The sequence below is a fragment of the Narcine bancroftii genome, chromosome 1, assembly GCF_036971445.1.
Source record: "Narcine bancroftii isolate sNarBan1 chromosome 1, sNarBan1.hap1, whole genome shotgun sequence".
NCBI lineage: Eukaryota > Metazoa > Chordata > Chondrichthyes > Torpediniformes > Narcinidae > Narcine > Narcine bancroftii.
The window spans coordinates 293,670,259-293,691,943 of NC_091469.1; the positions used below are offsets into that span (position 1 = coordinate 293,670,259).

The window sequence follows — 21,685 nt, forward strand, 5'->3', positions numbered from 1 at the left end:
GGAAATGGGTTCTTAATACTCAGTGTCAACTTGCTGGACAGAGAGGCCTGCTTCTGTATCATACAAGTTACTGGACACGAGTCTGTATCTTACTAGACTCACCAAACATTCAGATTTGAGAAAGTCCCATAGGTAATCATCACCCTGTGGCAAAATCATTGTGATTTGCTTGTATCCTTCAAGAGAATTGTCCGTCCTTTCTCAATACAATTCAGCTAAAATACAGATTCAAACCAACCAATGAGTTTTGCACTGGCTTAACAAACCACTCTCAATTCATATGATACAAAATCTAGCAGTTCAATTGTGTTTTAAGATTTAATTTATGCAAAGCACACTGTTGTGCATCTTGTCAAAACCAAATCCAAAAGCTATCAACTTCATCATATAACACAAACAAGTTTCAGATCATGTAGATGGACCCAAGAACTATATGAAAAGGTTGTATAATTTGTCATCCTGTCCATTCAAAAGTTCTTGGCTTAATTCATTCTGATGCAGAATCAACATCTATTTATCCTAAAAAAAACCTTTGTTCAGCTGCAAACAGATGAATTTGTGAAATGAAGGATAACCTATGGCTGTGAAATTCATTTAACTCAATTCAATACCATTAATACACTTAATCTAGATTGAGGAAAAGGTCAGATTTGTTTTGAGATTCCGTTTACCATGTGATAATAGTTATATTGAACTACAGTTTCAAAAAACAAACTGGCAATAAGCAAGGATCACTTATTATGTCGAAGTTATTAAAAACTGTACAGATTTATTCTGAACCAGTCACAGTACAGAAGAGCATACGAGAATATAAATAAAATTCAAATAATTAAGACGATCTTGATTGAACCAACACAAAGATCACTTGCTATCTTCTTGGATTTCCACATTTTAAGACTTGTTAATAGCGTGAAGAAATCATTACATATCTATAGTTCACAGTACCTGCTGATACTGGTTTTACAAGAGACAATTGAAAAGTATATCCATTTGAAATTTAATTCCATTCAAATTAATGCTTTAATGTTATATAAATAGAGAATGATGTACAAGTTACAGTACGTGCTATTTCTCCAATGGATTATCACATTGTCAAATGCAGCCATATAATTTTTCACCTCCACATTAAATGTTCTCTGATATCTTGATTTTCTATTGATTGAGTTGTGTAATAACAAGGACCAGCTAGTGTTCTCAATGGAGGAGGTAACACAATATTACATACATTTATGATAAGTATGTTATACCCATTGGATGATATTCACGGAATCCACTGTTTGCTGTTCATGTGCACAAATGGTTTTACCACTTGTACAATAAACTGACATCAAAGTAGGATGGTATTCATCCTAGTATGTTTCATGTCTAATGTGCAAAGTGAATATGCCTTGTGATTTTTACCATGTTAAAACATATTACTTTCTTTCAATATAGTTTTATATTGGATTTTGCTCGAGTTTTGTTAACTATGGCTATCGTTTACAATCACATTGGTACAATGTAAACCTTTCTTCAAATACAATTCTTTAGAGCAATATGTGCTGCCATTAACAGATACAAAATAATTGTACTTTTCAACACAAATTATCCATTACATATTTAGAATCTACTCTCAGATTAGTTCATAACCTAGTGACGCATTATCGACCTATTTATTTACAAACCATTTTGAATATACTTGATATTTCAGTCATGGAAATTCTTCAGGTCAGACCTCTAGCTTTCGTTGAGGAAGATGCACAGTTCCTTGAGAACTATTGTTCTGGACATTGGAGTCAGCAGTAGATACTGATGACAGGATGGAAGTTGATGACAGACACCCTGGGGTACGAAAAAAGTTCTCCTGACTGATTGATCGAGCATCATCAAGTGCAGCTGGCAGACTGGGCTGTAGAATTGAGAGACTGTCAACTAATGATTGCTTTTATAAAAGAGAGTCTTGAAATTGCTTTATTATTTGAAATACAACTGCCTCCCAAGTCCAGCACACTTGACAAAACCTTGTGATAGAGCTGATGTATAGAAATCTACCAAGCCAGCATTTACTAAGAATGCTTTTAAGTCAGATGAGTCATAGCTTTTCTTTTTAAACCAAAAAATAAACTTTGTATTGTTAAGAATATATTAGAACTTTATGATAATTTCATGTACATCAATAAACAGATGCTTTGACAGGACTTACAAATCCCTTCAAGGACACAGAGTGAATGTTGAATTCACCATTAGAAAAGAATATACTTCGGGATGCTCCTACTTAATCAAATGAAAGTTAATTTGAGGGTTGAGAGATATATTGTCAAGTACAAGTTTAAAACAAGGTAAGCACTACACATAATTCAAAAATCACTAAAATCTGAAGTGGGAAGATCTAACTTTGCTGTAAGATGCAATGACAAGTAGAAACATTCCTTACAGCTCAAACGAGCCATGCTCGATGCAAGTTTCCTTCTACCCAACTAATCCCAATCTTATCAATTTTAATTTTAAACCCACCTTCCACTTAAATGCATCCACGTTATTTGCCTCATTCACGGTGGCACCAAGTTCAATATTCTAACGATACATAGTTACAGAAATGTCCCCCAAACTGGTCAGATCTTTAGGACCTGCCTTGTGCATTATCACTCTTATTCTTGGCAACTCTAATAATAAACATTTATTCTTAAACTACCAAAATCGTAAACTACATTTAAGCAACTGCACCTACTTCAGAACTGACAAATTTGTAAAAATGCAAGAAACCACCAATAAAAGTTGATCTGGCACAGTAAATAATCCCCGGAAATTTTTTCGATTTGATGTGATTGATTGCCTTAATTTGGGCTGAAAATCAAAGGTACGATTTATTAGCAAATGAATGTCACCATCCAGTCCAAATCACATCCCTTGATATTTTCAGTGGCCAACAAACTCAGAATCAATTGTAGAATCAAGATAGATAACTCCATACATGTTCAGAAAACAATTTATCCACCTCCTGGAGTAATGGAGTTGGCAATCATATTAAGTTGACAAGGATAAGGAATGCTCAACAATTTGGATTGCCGATTTTAGCTAGGATAGGTCTCTCCATACTTTCATCCAAAGATAGGAAGGAAGGGTTAGGGGATATGCTCGAGATTGTGATTGCAGTGTGTAACTCAAGATGATGTAATGTTCAGTTAAAGGTAGCAGGATTAGGCATCATGATTGATTAGATTCAATCAAGGACATTATTAATGAGCAAGCGCCGACTATGTCAGGGGCAAGGGTATCAGAGGTGTGTACCTGGAACTCAGGTTGCAGATGGTTTGGACTGAAGGTTGTGTGGTTGCGGGATTGTTGGAGGCAAAGCCATGGACATTCAGTGAATCTGTGGGGACTCACTTTTGCTTCCCCTTCTCTGATAGCGAATCTTTGTCTGCCTTACGGTAGACTAAGGAAATTTTGAGTAATATCACATTTTCTGTTTTATTACATGATCATAAAATAATCTTAAATATTAAGAAAGTCTCATGTTTTATATGCAAACTTTCCACTGATAGCAGGAGTTTCATTCCATTTTCATTCACCCTCTAATTATACCCTACCAATGATACAACTAATTATACAATATTATCACATTGCTAATAACTTCAAGCAAAGAATTATCTCAGGTAAAGACCAAGTTGAAGAAATACTTACTTCTCAACTGGTTATGTAGATTGCTTTACAAAATGTTAACATTTTGGTATACCTTGACTTGAATCAAACAAGAGAGTATTATAACATGTTAACTGTGGCTTTATCCATTTGAATGACAGCTCACCTGTGGTACATTGATCAATGCTACGGGCTGGTGAAGAGGAGACACTGGTTTAACAAAGATCATTTTTCCTTGTTGAAGAGTTGTATGCCCTGTGAGAGAACCAGCTTGCTCTGGAGAAGCTGTTGTCATTGAAGGTCCCTGATTCATTGAAAAGTGCATCCCTGGATTGATTAAACCTCGATTCTGCAGTGTGAAATTTAAAATTCCTGGGCTGGGACTGTGACCAGGAAAAGAACCTACTGAAGAAGAAACAGCCATTGCACAAGGTACTTTCACAGGGGGGATGTGAGAGGCAGGTAAATTAGCTGGAGAGAAATCTGAAGTCATTGTTGATGTAATGCCTAGAAAAGAAACAAGAAGAACATTTTAAAAATTTAGTTGACATAACAGAAACGAATATTTTAACATCATTGTAAAATATTCAAGTTTTTAATCCAGACAATAACGGCAAAAAAAGCATAAACAGTAGCAACAAAAAGTAATTTATACTTTTTCTTTAGTCTGAAATGTTTCATATTTACTAGAATTGGCCAATGATCTGGCATATCTTTTATAGCCATTTCAATTTATGTATATAGACACATTTTGATCTTTAAATATGGTATAAAGCAATTGGGAAAGAACACAATCAAAAGAGGAGAAAGGGAAGCAAAGTAAAACAAAATTAAGTGGAACCACACAGGAGACTGCAGATGCCAGAATATGAATCTCATCTGCTGGAGGAACTCAGCAGGTTGAGTAGCATCAGTGGGAGAGCAAGACTGGTCAATGTTTTGGGTCAGAGCATTTTGTCAAGACTGAGAATGAAGAGTGCATCAACCATTCTTTTTCTCCCACTGATGCTGAGTTCTTCCAGCAGATTGTCCTTAACAAAATTAGAGGAATTGACTGAAAGGTGATAAATCAGGAAAGGATGTAAACAAAAACCTGATAATTTTCAGACCTGAGGAGTAAAATGTGTCGAGGATTTAATTTAGTTGAAATTTGAAAATTACAAAGACTGCCGTAACAACTGTTCTGATAAAGGAACATTGTGATGGCAGATTCGAGAAGAGTAATTTTCTGTGGGTACCTGACAATGGCGAATGATAAAGCTGTTGCTTAGGTGAAGACACAGAATTGTCTTTCGTTTCAGGAGATCTGTCACTTGAATTACTGTATGATGATTGCTGTGACAATGGGATGAGATATCCTGATGTCATTACAGTCTGAGGCAAAATAAACGGACAATCAGAATAAATAAAAATGCAAATTGTGCTAAAAAGAGCAGATTCTTTCGACATTACAACAAATGTTCGAACCAGAAAAGTAATTTAGCATCAAGTACTTCCTATTCTGTTAATCATACCTATCATCTATAAAGTCAGTATCTTACCTCAGGCAGTGAATGAAGATGGGCAGGAAGTGCAATTGCCAATGGAAGACTTTTGACCTTGCTGGTTTGTCCTTCTGACAAAACAATCCCACCCTTCTCTTCATTCTCAAAAAAACATTCAATGCTATGTTCCAGTTTTTCCGAACCAAGACTCTTGTCATCTGAGGCATTAATAAATTCTGGGTCAAGGTGTAGGGCCCTTGGAGAAACCAGAGATGCAGTCAAGGCTTTGCGGGCCTTCAGCTTCATTTGATGAATTTCAAAAAGCTGATCATTATTTGGTGATTGGTCCTTCAAGAAAAAGTAAGAGGAATTTGTCAATTGTTCTCATTTTCAGAGATCAGTGGTAGTATAAACAATGAAAGCGAATCACCTGAAATGACTGAATTTAATACCCAGTATGGAAGATGATGTGCTATTTCTCAAACTTCTATTGTATCTCATAATACCCAATAGATAGATTGGAGCAGGAACTGGTTGGAGAATAAAGTAACTGTCAGTTGATCAATATTTCTAAATATTTTAGAAAGTAAACAGGACTAAACAAAAGGCGTGAATGCCAAAGTCAATTGACCCATTGTTCTAGACAAGGATTTCCACTGATCATTTCAGTGAGTAGATTTCTGTAGCATTTTTAATTCATATCAAGAATACCGATCATCTCAAAGCAAACTGCATTAACAAGAAAACTAGATTTAAATGTTAAAGCAAATTTCAAAATGTAAATCTAGGAAAATCTGAAATAAAAATTCTCAAAGGTTTTTTTTGGCATGTTCACATGATATGTGACAAACGTATATCATCAAAACGCAGCATATTTACACATGATCGTTTAAAAGAAGATCTCAAAGGGAGATTTTCATTCAAAATAATTTCCCAACATCATAGCAGTATGCTCCAACAGAGCTTTGACTGTTCACAGCAGAATAAAGGGGATGCTCTTTAAGGTAAGCCTTCAATTTTATGGACATAATTAATCAGTTGTCAATAAAACATCTTCCATTAAAGTTATCATATAAACTGAAATAATTGGTCAAAAAGACTCTCCTGAAACAATATTTGAGTAAAACTAATCACAGCCCAAATAAAAACAAAGCAAGTAGATAACAGGCAAAAAACACTGATGGCCTTGGTGTCGATTCCTTAGTTAACCATGTCCATGCTGGTCATCAATGACCTAGCGACACAAATACTTCTTACGAGCACTCAATCCTGTTGCATGAGGGAAAACACGAAAGTGTGCTGACTTTGGGATTGAAGTTGAAACACAATGCTGGAAAAACTCAGCCGGTCAACATCAGAATCAGGATTTATAGTCACTGTCAAATTATGAAATCTGGTGTTTTGCAGCAGCATCAAAATGAGAACATACATTTATAGCCATCTTACGACGTTACCACTAAAAATATAAAGAATAATAGTGCACGAAAAGTAAGGCCGTGTCTTCCATTCATTGACTATTCAGGAATCTGACGGCAGCCAAGGAAGAAGCTGTCCTTGCACCGTCGAATGCTCGTCTTTAGGCTCCTGTACCTTTTCCCTCAATGGTAGCAGAGTGAGGAGAGCATGGCCTGGATAGAGGCTGTTTTTTTAAGACACCGCCTCGTGTAGATGTCCTCGACGGAGTGAAGTCTGGTGCCTGTGATGTCGTAGGCCGAGTTAACAACCCTCTGGAGTTTATTCTTGTCCTGAGTTGGTGCCTCCATGCTATGCAGTGAAACAACCAGCTAGAATGCTCTCCATCGTACATCTGTGTAGAAGTTAACGAGTCAGCGGTGACATACTGAACCGCCTCACAAAGTATAGCCGCTGGCGAGCCTTCTTTGTGATTGCATTAACATGGAGGCTCCAGGACAGATCCTTGGAGATGTTGACACCCAGGAATTTGAAGTTCTTGACCTTCTCCATTTCTGATCCCTCGATGAGGACTGAGTTGTGTTCCCGATTTCCTCCTGAAGTCCATAATTATTTCCTTGGCTTTGCTGACGTTGAGCACAAGGTTGTTGTCATTATACCGTTCAACGAAATGATCAAAGATAAAGATGCATAACAAAATTTCAGATCATTGATAAAGATAACAAACAACAATGGTCCCAGCACCGATCCCTGAGGCACACCACTAATCATAGGCCTCCAGTCTGAGAAGCAATCATCCACCACCACTCTGTCTTCTCCCATTCAGCCAATTTCAAATCCAGTTTACAACCTCTCCATGGACACCTAAAGCCTGAACCTTCTGAACTAGCCTCCCATGTGGGACTTGTCACGATCTACCATGCACAAAGCCATGTTGATTATCCTCAACAGCCCTTGGCTGACCAAATGTTTGATTATCCGATCTCTCAGAATACCCTCCAATAATTTACCTATGACTGACATCAGATTCACTGGCCTGTAATTTCCTTGTTTACTTTTGGAGCTTTTCTTAAACAATGGAACAACATGGGCTACCCGCCAATCCTCTGACACCTCACCCATGTTTTAAATATTTCTGCCAGGGCCCCTGCAATTTCTACATTTGTCTCCCTCAATATCCAAGGGAATATCATGGCAAGCCCGGGATAATTATCTACTTTGTTTGCTGTAAGACAGCAAGCACCTCCTCCTCTTTAATCTCTACATGTGCCATGCCACTACTGTTTGTTTCCCTTCCTTCCTTGTGGAGCTTCATGAGATGGGGAAGATATTAAACCTTTTTTTTCCCCACTCAGGAAACTGGAATAGTGTATATCTCCCCCATCTCATGAAGCTCCACACACAGACAACCACTCTGATCTTCAAAGGGACCAAGTTTGTCCTTGCTATCCTTTACTCTAAACATACTTATAGAAGCCCTTCAGGTTTATCTTCACATTATCTACCAAAGCAACCTCATGTTTTCTTTTTGGCTTCCTAATTTCCTTCATAAGTATTTTATTACATTTTCTATACTCTTCTAGTACCTCATTTGCTCCTTGTTGCCTATACCTGCTATACACCTCTCTTCTTCTTAACTAGATCCCTTGAAAATCAAGCTTCCCTATGCCTGTTAACTTTGCTTTTAATCCTGACAGGAACATGCAAACTTTGCACTCTCAAAATTTTGTCTTTGAAGGCCTTCCACTTAATGAACACATCCTTGCCATAAAACAACTTATCCCAATCCACTCTTCCTGGATCCTTCCTCGTTTCCACAAAAATTGGCCTTTCTCCAATTTAGAATTGCAACTCAAAGACCAAATCTATCCTTATCCATAAATTAACTTGAAACTAATGACATTATGGTCACTGGTCCCAAAATATTCACCTACACATACTTCCTACCTGACTCCCTAATAGGAGATCAGGTATTGCATCCTCTCTCATTGGTACCTCTATATATTGACTTAGAAAACTTTTCTGAACGCATTTGACAAACTCTACTAAGCTATCCAATGCTTTTACAGTATGGGAGTTCCAGTCACTATGTGGAAAGTTAAAATCTCCTACTATCATAACTTTCTGTTTCTTACATCGGTCTGCTATCTCGCTACAGTTTGCTCCTCCAATTCTCTCTGATTATTGGGTGGTCTATAATAACCCTATCTCTTACACAAGATCGGAGGTGACCAGATCAGTCTGGGCTGGATTGAAGAATACCAGATGAAAATAAATTAAATTTAAAAACACACTGCAAGTTATTTTTTGGAGGATAGTTCCATCAATTAAAATGCATCAGTTGATAAATAAAGAGTTATACTGGATTTGAATTAAAATTATTCAGTGGGTCACATCATTGTGAAAGGTGGAGAGAAACAGCAAGAGAAAGGATGGACGGTTGTGATACTACTGATAAAAAACACTGGTGAAAATGGGTGCAGGAATCTAATTAGGCCAATTACATTGAGTGGAGAACATTTTACTCTTGCAATAGATTGAACGAAGAAACAGTTGAATGATTACCATTACTTGCAGTAACTTCCAATTAAAACATCACAAACAGTCCATCAGAATTGTCAAAAATAAACTCTTAATGCTGGAAATTTGCGATAATAAAAACAGTAAATACTGGGTATTCTTAGCCAATCAGGAAAGATACATGGAGAGAGAAGCATTGAAAACAATTGTGACAGCTGAAAAGTCGTGGTCTCCATCTGATCACAAGCATTCCCTTTGTTGTTTCCACACCACCCCATGCAACTTGTTTTCTCATTTTTCCAGTTCTGCTCAAGGGTATTTGACCCAAACCATTAACCTTGTTTCTCTCCATTGTGGGCCTGACCTGCTAAGTCAGCCAAGGGTTTTCTGTTTTTATGTCATTGTAAGTATTGTTACTTATGAGATTTTAATTTACCCTTAAAGAAACAGTTTCCACTGCTGGCTGGCTCTCTTGGTTGGCCACTTCTTTGAATCTCTGAACTTCATTAAGGTCACGTGGTTTCAGGCACTGCTCTTGTTTGGCTGCTTTGTTACTTTGGTCCTCGTATTGTGTGCCTGATGCATCAGCACACATCTCAGCAGTCCTTTTACTGATGTGGAATCTTGATTTTGAATCATTTGGACTTGAAACTTGTCTGTCAGTAGCAAGGGGTACAAATTTTACTGCGATGCCAGAAAGTGGTGCAGTCAGGTGACTTGGTTGTGCAGTTTGGAGATAAATCATACAAGATCCACCAGTGTGGCAATGAGGTAACATCACTGGTAAAACTGAAGAACACTGTCTGTGAATCAAAGGAAACTCTCCAAGTGAATGAAATGTGGGTTTAACTTGTGGAAATAACGAATTAACTCCATTACATGGAGTTGGTTCAACAAGTCCAGGGGGCTTATCAAGTTTTAGTTTCTCTTGCGAGGATGATGGTTTTGATGGTGAGGTTGTGGGTTTACTAGCATTCTTGCTGGTGGGGGAGGAGCTGGGGGGGAGAAGAAAAATAAAAACTTAATTCAGAAGTTCTTTTTGAAAAAGACAATCATATTTCCTTTTCTATACCATCCAGTAAATGACCTATCCTTTCCAATAGTTTTTCCAATTATTCTTTAAGACAAGACCTGGGAGCATCAATCATGAACTGATCCATTCCCCCACTTAGCCCCACTCCCGTCTTTCTTCCCATAACTTTTGATCATTGACAAATCAAGGAGCTATTATATGAAGTACTGATTCATTGAAAAAACCTTATTTTAGTGCTTTTAAAATGACCACAATTGAAATGCAATTTGATTTTATACAGTATTAGTTTTAAGACATTTAAAACTGAGCAAAATGCTCTTTGTATATATAATATGAAAATAGGTCTCGGGATAATGAAGATTAAATTTCTGGCACTTACCTGGACTGTGCCTCCAATTGAAGTTTACAGATTTTGGCAAGTTTGTCCATTTTACTGAGATACAATCCAGGTTTGTCCCAATCACCTGTAAGGAAGGAAGTACAATCCACATTCTGCAAATTGCTTTAAAGTACAGTACAATGACAAGATACTTCATAGTATGCTTTTGTGAGAAGCATTTTTTTTGTGGAATAAAAGAGAAGACAACCCATCAGAACATCACCAGAAACGTTGCTTTGCTGCAAAAAACTCACCTAAACTCTTGTTCCACCCCATCAAATAAAACCCCATTAAGATTGCACAACATTGAAAAGACTGGTTCTTAGAAAATAAATTCTGAGCACCATGCGCCTGAATATCAGCAAATAATATGTTTCCAAAGTAGATTAATATAATTGTGCTGTACTTTGAACATGAAAAAAAAAATTTTGTCCTGTAATTTCTGAGACAACTCTCCATCAGTTGAATTTCAAAACAGTTTAAACTGCTAAAATGGTTGGCCTCAAAACTTCACACATGAAGTTCATTCATTTCACATTTTTGCATAAAAGCTAATAAGGCTGTCTCACCGCAGAAATATTTTAAGACAAATATTGCCACAGGTAACATATGGCCTTTTCATGAGGCTACCCCACTTTTAAGATACTCTTTGTTAATCATTTTACATTACTGGTTTTGTAATGGCAGAGCAGGTACTTATAAAATGATTGACTCCTAATCATAATTACATTTAAGAATTTAAAAGTAAATTGTTATATAATCACATATTAAATACCGGTGGGTTGTTCTGAAATATATACCATAGATTTTGCCAACTGGGCTGCTAGGTGCAGAACTGATCTTCCTCTGATCATTCTCCAGGTTTGGCATTAAGTGATTTAAAGATGCATGTCGAGTGAAATTTTGCTTGGTTGTAGAGGCAGGGAAAAGATTCTTGGCAAAGGTTTCTTTTGACATTTTAGACAATGGAGTAACATTTGCAGTTGAGGTCGTCGGTGTTATAGGCCTTACATCTGCAATGAGAGTAGTTTCAATGTTATTCAATGGCTAATTCCTTAATTGTGAAATTAACTTATGCAGAAAATATCTAAAATTTTAAGAACCTCAAAATATTCAATCTTTATCAAAATGAGCAAGTACCATTTATGTCTGGAAATGCCTCTGGTCCTATCCACTTAAATGCTGGCTTACGACCCCTCATCTCTGTTACGTGCACCTTCTTTATAAGCTCAAGGCTGGTAAGAACATTGGCTATATCATAAAGTCGTCTGATTTTAGCTGCGAGGTAAAAGAGGAACACATTGCCATCTGGTGAAACTGTTATTTTCAGAAATACAAATGTATCAACAATATATACGTATGTAAAATCTATATTGATTCTCTTTTGCCTTTATCTGGATTCAAAGCATTCAATGCCTGCCTCCTTAAAATTCAGCAGTCACACAGTGTACTTTATAGCAAAGGTAAAGATACATAACCAAAGTTTTGGGCTTAAGCCCTTCAATATTTTATCTTTGCTATACATTGAGCCGCTGAGTCTTTCAGCATTGGGTTTTTACTTCACCCATGGCATCTGCAGACTTTTGTGTTTTACTCAGTTACAGCAAAGGTATCAGAACAGAGGAAAAGTTGATGTGATCAAAAAACTATTGCAAGCATTGAATAGATCATAGTGGGTCATGGACTACGAGGTACATAAAATCTGTTCACTATGATTTGGTCTGTAAAAACAATGAATAATTTATGTTTTGTTGTGGCGAGCAACAATGTAGATTTATTAAATTACAAAATTGACTGATTTAATCAGTTTCTTGTTAGGGAAGAGAATAAATACACCAAGTAGCGAAATAGGGAATATAGCAATCAATCATCATACAAAGTATGAATGCACTGTAAAGCTTTGAAAAGAAAACATGATATTTGAAGAGAGTGGACATGGTTATGCACATGGTTTTTCGATGAGACCAAAGCAACATCAACTACTGTTTAAGGAGAAAAAGGGCTTTGGTCAGGAAGAGTAGTTAACAGGGGCAAAGTAATTAAAGTTCAAAGTTCAAATTTATCATCAAGACAACCCATGACATCACATACAACCCTGAGATTCTTTTTTCCTGCAGGCCAAGCAGAATATCTTTCGGTAGTTAAGTTAAAATTGTGAAGTAATTTATGGTAATTTTGGGTCTGAACAAACATATGCAAAGTAATACAGTATTCATATGCTTCGTCATCTCTCAAACACTTCCACTTTTCCCCCCCTCACTTAGGACCTTTAATAAAGGCAAAACAAGAAAATAGACATACATCGAGAAATAATTATAATACACAACAATCACACTTATAGAAATTGTTTCATGACATTCAAAACAAAATTAGATAAGCAAATAGAAAACAGATTATGCTGAGTTAGCTCAGAGAGGAGGAGGTACATGGAACAGACTGGTTGCACTGTATCATTTATTTTGGTGTTTTATATTTTCACTGTAATTTTAAACCTGGAAATGACATTTAAATGAAGAATTTATATTTAATTTATTTTAGCGTAGATGGTTAGCATTTGCTAATTGTTAGATATTATAAATTAAAACATTAACAAACTTACTCTTAAATTTGCTATGATCCAAATCCATTTTTTGGTCATCACCAATTAGAATTTTTGCAGCAGTGTCAAGACTAACCACTCGGGGCTTTGACACTAGAAACAACATGATAAATTTCTGACTCATTACTCTCAAAGATTTGTCCTTCCGCCCATTTACGGAGGCTGCAGATAAAGAAAATACATATTTTAACTGCAAAAAAAGGTTAGAACTTGTTTGCATAAATTAATGGCTCTGCAATCTTCATCTGTGTAATTTCTGAATCACAGAAACCAATTATAAATAGTTCTGTCACCTGAAATACCATTTCATGAAGCTTTTCATAAAATCCCCATGATAATGTAAAGTACAACTGTAACAGGAGAGCAGGCTCCTCAGTCTGAGCTATTCAATTACTGTAGCTTCCCTAGTCTTAACTTGTTGTCTTGCTTTATTCAATGCTCTTTTGAATATTATCTTTGAAACTGGCTTTTCCACCATCTCTAAGCAAATCCAGATCATTATGCTACAGACATCTCTTTTGTCCAATTATCTTTACTATGTGCTACTATGTGTTACTCAATCCCCTTCCAGTTGAGGTTCCATCAAGAAAATAAGTGCAAATAAAAATCTTCATTTGAAATACCATTAACCACGACACATAAACCATTTCTAACTGAGAAATAGCAAGATGACATTGGAACATTATGAAATACATCTGAAAGAGGAGAGCAACTTTAGGAATGTAATCTTTCTTCCCAAAGGGTTCAAAATAAAAGGGCCAGTGCTTTGTGGCAACACTTTTATTATAGAATGCAAGTCACACTTCAAGATTGACACAAAAACGAGGCCAATACATAATTCATAGAACCAGTAAATGGGTTCTGCAGAGGTGATGTTTCTGGCGATGCATCAGACTAAATGCATGATCTTATGTATCTTCATTTGATTAGTACAAATAGATCAATAAATTAAGACGTAAATACCTGCTCGAAATTCCATTCCAGGGAGTTCCACAAAGTACATCTCTTTGGGTTGCATTTCATTTTTATTCGCTGAGTTTTGTTCTCGCAGTGGTTCTTTTATATGGGTCTCAGGCAGTTCAAATCCTTTCTTCTTAATGTGCAACATTTGTTCTGCATATTTTTGATCCTCACCAACATTTTTCAATGTTCCCAGTGTATGAGTGAGATTATGACGGCCATGCCATGTGTATCGGTTCTTGGCAAGACGACTCACCATATGCAAGCTTTCCAAAACATTTACAATATCATAAATACGCCGACGTTCAACACCTAATGAAGGTAAAAGCAAAATTCTGTTAATAGAATAGATATATAATTTCCAGACAATTTATATTTTTGATTACCAACATTAGTTTACATTAAAACATTTCACACTCAAGACTCTTACAGTTCAAATCAATTTTCTCCTCTGTTTCTTTTGTATTTGATACTATTTTTGCAAAGATACGATTTTCTGTCATCGTACCAGTGATTTTAATTGTGTGCAGCACCAAAAGTTGTTAATTGTTCACTGAAGCAAATCAAGTCTTTATTTTGCTTGTGTATGATACCCAATAAGTCTAATTGTTGGTCTGTCTATGACATTCCCTTGCTCAAGAAAACCAGGCTGCAGGAATTAAGTTTTAACACAGCAACAGAAGAGGGATTATCTTTTAGCAGTCGGTCAAGCAGCACCAGAAGAGGCAAAGATTTGGTTGACATTTTGGGTTAAGAAGCTACATGAAGACAAAAAATGTTTGATGGTCAACAGTAGGAAGAAACAATTGGTCTATCAGGATAGTTTTGATTGTAGATCTTGAGTCAGAGAGGGAAGCAGACAGTCGGGGTTAGAACCTTTAATAAGTGGGGCAATGGAGAAATCAAAGTGGTTATTGTTATGATGGCAATTAGAAAAAAAAAGTCAAGAGGTGATGAGTGGCCAGAAAGGGGTGTCCAAGCTGGAGATGTGAGAAAGAATCATCAGTAGGTGAGGAGGTTATTTTTAAACAAAGCTTTAAGGTAGATACTGCAAGAAATTAGAAGGTATATTATCTGAAAAAGTTATTTGATATTAAACAATCTCTACAACATGAACCGGAATAGTTGTATGAAACGTAGATTGAACACAGCACAATACCAAGTCACACAATTGTGTAGGGGTACATTTATTTCTTTATTCATGGAACTACTGAAAGCATAAATGAGGCTATTCAGCTCATGTCCATGCTGATTCCAGGAAGAAGCAGTCCCACTTGCTGCTTTCTTTCTCCATACCCATGAATTTTCCCCCTTTTTCCAAGTACATAGCCAGTTCTTTGGTCTTCCAATGAGAGAGTCAAGGATCAAGTTACAGAGGTTGGCACAGAGGCCTAGAGTTAACCTCTAGAATTAGGTCTAGAGATAACCTTCGATCTAGTTCCAGTGTTTAAATCTGTCCTTTAATTATTACTATCTTTATAACCTATTTCATTACTCACTTTTCTCTTAACCGCACCTCATGTAGGTGTCCTCCCCTATATGCTCCTCCACCTCTCCCACCTTAATGTGTCCATGATCTGATTATCTCTGCTCTTTTTTTTAAAAAAATGCTTGTTATATCCCCATCCCACTTGAAAAAGGTCTCTGACCTGAAATGTTGACCGTCCTTTTATCTCTATGGATACTGCCTGACCTGCTGAGTCCTTCCAGTTACTCAAGATTCCATCAACTATAGTTTCTTGTGCTTCATGATTTTAAATATATCAGATCCACAGACACTTCCTTACTTCGACTTTTTTCTTGAACTACTTTTATTTATTTTGTAAGGTGGTTGATAAAAATATTTGAATCAATCCTTGAAGAAGGGCTCATGCCTGAAATGTCGGCAGCATATCTTTGCTTTTTATGGATGCTGAAAAGACTGGCCGAGCTCCTCCAGCATTTTTACTACAATCACAGCATCTACAGACTTTCATGTTTCACTTTTAAAAATGTTTGTACTGTGACGTTGCTGCAAAACCAACAAATCTTGTGACACATTCATGACAATAATTCTGATTCTGATCCCCTCACAATTTCCCCAGTTTCAACAGTGTATCCTGGCAACTAGATTTATATATCTCTGTAATTATTCAGCAAGTAATTTTTTTAAAAAAAGCATCAAGTAAGACTTTACAATTTTTCTAAATTGTGCCATTAGATCTCAACATGTCACTACAGTCGGGTGCCTCTCCAATCAGCCAATAACACTGACTTGCATATTATATAGTTGTAGGCACAAAAACACCATGGAAAAATAAAGTAGGGTTAAATGAATAGAACTTACAAAGAGTTAATAGAATCGTTACATTGAGATTAACATTCCACTAAACCACTTTCAAACAAGATATGATGATTTCATAATTTTAACACCTTTGGGAGATGAACAACCATGGACAATCCTCCAAAAAACATTTTTCCAATCAATGTTCCCTTTAATATTATGTGCTCCCCATAACGTATAAATGTGAACTCACTCAGTTCTGCTGCAACTTCATCCAAGCAAATATCATTGTTCACTGCAGGGTTTGGATATTCAGGATACCGTGCCAAGAACCTATAGCATAACAAGCCTAAGCTCTTCTCTTTGCGGCTTGGATGGAATTCTTCTCCAGTCAACTGATTCTGAAATTCACAATACATTTTATCTTACTTCTTTCACATAAAGAAATGATAATTCGGTGTGTGTGTGATATATATTTTTATTTCTGACGTGACGTACCTGTAAGTTGTCAACTGTCTCCGAAGTATGGTCTTCATCCATAATCAATTCCCTCTTCTTTTCCCTGCTCCTAATCTCTGGACTAGCAGCACTGCTTAACATTTTTAAATTGGCAGTAGGGGTCCATGGCTCTCCAACAGGGGTTTCCTGAAGCTTTGTTGGAGTGGTCATGGCACCCAGCTCTGGCCGGATTCCTCCCATTACGGAATGAGAGGTAGAGGATTGTTGCTTCAAAGGAGTTTTTATTGCTTTTTTATGTGGTTCTATGAATTTATTTTCCTGTTTTGAAAGACAGAATAAAGACAAAATACAGATCCATTCATTATTTTCTAACATTGCATCATAATGTGGAGTTAATTCTACAACCATACTTATTTGCTGTGTTCAAAAAGAACTTTGAAAATGTGGCACTTTAAAAATATGTTTAGTACACCTGGTCCCATCAGAGCAAATGCTCAGCATGTTCACTGGAGCATCCTTATTGGGATAGGAGACCCAAAGAGAATGAAACAGGAGCAAGTCTGTGATGACTATCAAGGATTCAATTATTCTAATCCCATTTCATTTTCACAAATGCAACAACTGAACTTTGTACAAGAAGCAATTTACAGTGGCCAATCATCTTGCTAATCTGCATGTCTTTGGGAGGAAACCAGAATATCTGGAAGAAGCCCACCTCTCACAAGGAGAACATGTAGTCTGCAATGACAGAATGGGAGGTCCAGTGAACTGGAATCACTAGGGTGGTGAAGCCCTCCATCACTGCCCCCGCCAAAGAAATATTAAAAATCCCACATTGAAACTTATTCTTATCTGACCAGCCAATGTCATGAGATCACCAACTCTCACTGTGATAGAAGCTACCTGCAATACCACTGAGCAAATTAGAATTGGGGAAAGTGTTGACAAAAATTGTGGGGGTGAACTTCCCCCTAGACCTGGAAATTTTTTCTTGTGGGGAATTTTGGCAGTTATAAAAGTTAACTTCTCCAGAAGTAAATCCAAACTGCGTTGTCAATAGCCATGAAATGTATAGCGGTAACGTGGAAAGCTGATTCCTGACTTCACATTGACCGTTGGAACACAGAAGTGCAAAGTTGTATTCCCTTTGAGAAGATTATCGTCGAAATTTGGCAACCTTATTTAGATTACTTAAATGCCCAAATTGTACAATTTATTTTGATGAATGTTAATTAGTATACTTTTTATTTGAAATTTAATACTTTTAAAATGATGCAACTCTGAAATATCAAATCTTCTCTATTTTCTTTCTTTTTATCTCCCTCTATTCCCTGCTGCTGTCTTTCCCCGTTCTTTTCGAATCTGGGGAGAGGGAGCTTTTTTTGGACTATGAAATGTTTTCCCGCGATTTTTATTATTCAATGTATTATTTTTTTTGCATGGATTGAGACCAGAAATCTGTATTTTCTTAAAAACTGGAGGTGAGCAAACCATTGCAGCAACTGGAAGAAACTCACTTTCTGGTCTGCACCGGTATCCTCTTCATCTTTTCCATTGGTGTTCAGATTCTGCATCCCTGAACAATCACTTGTCATCTTGCTGACCTGAAAGTCAGAGAATGAGCATAGAACTGGGAAAGCAAACATTCAATACCATGTAAAAATGAAAGTAAAATACATTGAAGGGGTAGGGGGAACCCCCAGGTAGCTCAGTGAAAAGAAGAACACAGAAGAGTGCACATGACTGTCAAGAAAAATCCAGACCCTTGATATGATTCGTACAAGGCCTTGTAGGGTGGTGCTTGAGAAAAGACCAGGACAGCCTAAAAATTTTTTAGTTCCTGTGTCCATTTGAAGGGCTGATGGAGGTGAAATTCTCTCGCCAAATTTATGCACAGACCTGGCTCCAACAAACAGCAATGAATTGGACAGCCACTTCTGGCGGCGGTTGCTGACCGCAGGATCAATTTCTAAACAGCTACAGGTGAATATATACAAGGCCACATGACGGGGAAGAACTCGGCACCCACCCCGGCTGCCAACGCCCCTTCCACTGGCAGCTCAGGCGGACTCAGCCCTCCCCCGCCCATCCGTGTGATGGGCATGCCCGTCGGCCAATCAGAAACCCGGTTACCCCGAGAAACGGCCCAAACATTCGGCGGTCCGAACCTATCAGCGCGGGAGCGAGGGAGGAGGCGGGGCTGAGAGTCGCCCAGCAAGTTCGGTTGGCTCCAAGAGGAAACGGTGGGGCAGTTTTGAAATTGGCGCGTAAATTAAAAGCTCCCGCGCGCGGAGCGCTTTCCCCGGGGTTGGGGGGGAGATAGGATTGAGGTACCTGCGCAGAGTTAAGCTGTAAGGGACGGCAGGGCGATCGGTCGCCCCTGTCAGCGCTCCATCGGGCGCAGAAGAGGGAGACGGGAGTCCCGGCCATGGCGCCCTCTCCTCTCCCGCCTCGGGTCGCGGCGGTGGCGACGAGATGAGGGAACGAAGAGGGGGGAAGGGAGGAGGTGAAGAGCGCGGCGGGGTCGCGGCCGTTGGCAGGCTGCCGTTTGCCACGCGGGCGCGCCTTTCCGCCTCTCGGTCCCGATCCGTCACGCGCGCCCGCCACGCGGGCCCGTGCCCGAGCCTGCGGGCCCCGTGGGCAGATCAGAACCCGGTGGGGGGGGGGGGGGGACGGGGGAGAGTTGAGGGCATTTGGGGTTGAACTGATGGGAAAGTGGGGGCGAAGAAGGCAACACCTGGGGACGCGGAGGCCAGGTGGGGAAGGGGGATCTGAACCAGGGTGATGGGTGAGATGTCCGACCATGGGGGGGGGGGGGGGGGGAAGAGTATCTGACCTAGGGGAAATGGAGGAGGGGGGAAGAGAGAGAGTATCTGACATGGTGGGATGAGGGAAAGGGAGTATCTGACCTGGGGAAATGGGGTGGGGGGTGGAGAGAGTACCTGACCTGGGGGAAATGAGGGGGACCTAGGGGAAATGGAGGGGGGGGGGAAAGGAAGGGAGTATCAGACCTGGGGGAAATGGGGGAGGAAGGGGGGGACAAAGTGTCTGACCTGGGGGAGGGAAGAAAGTATCTTACCTGGGGGAAATGGGGGGGGAAGAGGAAGAGAGTATCTGACCTGGGGGAAATGAGGGGGAAAGAGTGTCTGACCTGGGGGAAATGGGGGGGGGGGGAAAGAGAGTGTCTGACCTGGGTGAAATGGGGGGGAAAGAGAGTATCTGACCTGGGGGAAATGCAGGGGGGGGGGGAAGAGAGTATATGACATGGGGGGTGGGGAAAGAGAGTGTCTGACATCGTGAGGTGGGGGGGTGAGTGAGTATCTGACCTGGGGGAAATGGGGGGGGGGGAAGGAAGGGAGTATCAGACCTGGGGGAAATGGGGGAGGAAGGGGGGGACAAAGTGTCTGACCTGGGGGAGGGAAGAAAGTATCTTACCTGGGGGAAATGGGGGGGGGGAAGAGGAAGAGAGTATCTGACCTCGGGGAAATGGGGAGGGGCGAGAGAGTATCTGACCTGGGGGAAATGAGGGGGAAAGAGTGTCTGACCTGGGGGAAATGGGGGGGAAAGAGTGTCTGACCTGGGGGAAATGGGGGGGGGGAAAGAGAGTGTCTGACCTGGGTGAAATGGGGGGGAAAGAGAGTATCTGACCTGGGGGAAATGCAGGGGGGGGGAAAGAGAGTATATGACATGGGGGGTGGGGAAAGAGAGTGTCTGACATGGTGAGGTGGGGGGGTGAGTGAGTATCTGACCTGGGGGAAATGGGGGGGGGGGAAGGAAGGGAGTATCAGACCTCGGGGAAATGGGGGGGGTGGGGGAAGAGATTGTCTGACCTGGGGGAAGGAAGGAAGTATCTTACCTTGGGGAAATGGGGGGGGGGAGAGGAAGAGAATATCTGACCTCAGGGAAATGGGGGGGGGGGGCGAGAGAGTATCTGACCTGGGGGAAAAGGGGGGGTAAAGGGAGTATCTGACCTTGGGGTGAAGGGAGTATCTGACCTTGGGGTGAAGGGAGTATCTGACCTTGGGGTGAAGGGAGTATCTGACCTTGGGGTGAAGGGAGTATCTGACCTTGGGGTGAAGGGAGTATCTGACCTTGGGGTGAAGGGAGTATCTGACCTTGGGGTGAAGGGAGTATCTGACCTTTGGGAAATGAGGGGTGGGGAAAGAGTGTCTGACCTGGGTGGCGGGGGGGAAGAGAGTGTCTGACCTGGGTGGCGGGGGGAAGAGAGTGTCTGACCTGGGGGAAATGGGGGGGGTAAAAGAGAGTGTCTGACCTGGGGGAAATGGGGGGGGGGTAAAAGAGAGTGTCTGACCTATGGGAAGGAAGGAAGAGAGTATCTGACCTGGGGGAAATGGGGGGGGGTGGATGGAGAGAGTATCTGACCTGGGGAAATGGGAGGGAAAGAGAGTGTCTGACCTGGGGGGAATGGGGGGGGAGATAGTATCTGACTTGGGGGAAATGGGGGGGAAGAGTATCTGACCTGGGGGAAAGCGGGGGGGGGGGGGAAAGAGAGTATCTGACCTGGGGGAAATTGGGGGGTGGGTAGAGAGTATCTGACATGGTGGGGTGAGGGAAAGGGAGTATCTGACCTGGGTGAAATGGGGTGGGGTGGAGAGAGTATCTGACTTGGGGGAAATGGGGCAGGAAAGATCGTGTCTGACCTGGGTGAAATGGGGGGGGGGGGAAGGAAGAGAGTATCTGACCTGGGGGAAATGGGGGGGGGAGGAGAGAGAGTATCAGACCTGGGGAAATAGAGGGGGGGGGGAAAGAATATCTGGCCTGGTGGAAATGAGGGGGAAAGAGTGTGTCTGACTTGGGGGAAATGAGGGGGAAAGAGTGTGTCTGACCTGGGGAAAATGGGAGGGGGGGGGAAGAGAGTATCTGACCTGGGGGAACTGGGGGGGAGAGAGTATCTGATCTGGGGGAAATTGGGGGGGGGGGAAAGAGAGTATCT

General features: G+C 40.1%; 1 protein-coding gene and 1 long non-coding RNA gene across 6 annotated transcripts in view; one reads left to right on the top strand and one right to left on the bottom strand.

Annotated features, from left to right (window-relative positions):
* Positions 1 to 749: 749 nt before the first annotated feature.
* On the bottom strand, positions 750 to 19,320 carry e2f8 (E2F transcription factor 8). 2 transcript variants are annotated; one of them, XM_069904773.1, is made up of 14 exons: positions 19,066 to 19,319; positions 18,249 to 18,335; positions 16,771 to 17,049; positions 16,526 to 16,673; positions 14,013 to 14,321; positions 13,050 to 13,211; positions 11,591 to 11,728; positions 11,251 to 11,463; positions 10,451 to 10,535; positions 9,475 to 10,033; positions 5,163 to 5,453; positions 4,860 to 4,995; positions 3,788 to 4,128; positions 750 to 1,888 (listed from the first exon to the last, which is right to left on the bottom strand). In XM_069904773.1, the coding sequence occupies exons 1-14, from the start codon at positions 19,159 to 19,161 to the stop codon at positions 1,709 to 1,711; spliced, it is 3,024 nt and encodes a 1,007-aa protein (XP_069760874.1). In that variant the 5' UTR covers positions 19,162 to 19,319; the 3' UTR covers positions 750 to 1,708. The 2 variants fall into 2 exon arrangements, with proteins under 2 accessions (XP_069760874.1, XP_069760880.1); XM_069904779.1 differs by lacking the exon at positions 750 to 1,888 and adding an exon at positions 1,902 to 2,823 and having other exon boundaries at positions 19,066 to 19,320.
* Positions 18,904 to 21,685, top strand: part of LOC138746536 (uncharacterized) — a 37,542-nt gene continuing 34,760 nt past the window's right edge. For 2 of the 4 annotated variants that reach the window (XR_011347010.1, XR_011347013.1), the window contains exon 1: positions 18,904 to 18,974. This is a non-coding gene — a long non-coding RNA (uncharacterized lncRNA). The other 2 variants (XR_011347012.1, XR_011347011.1) reach the window with 2 other exon arrangements.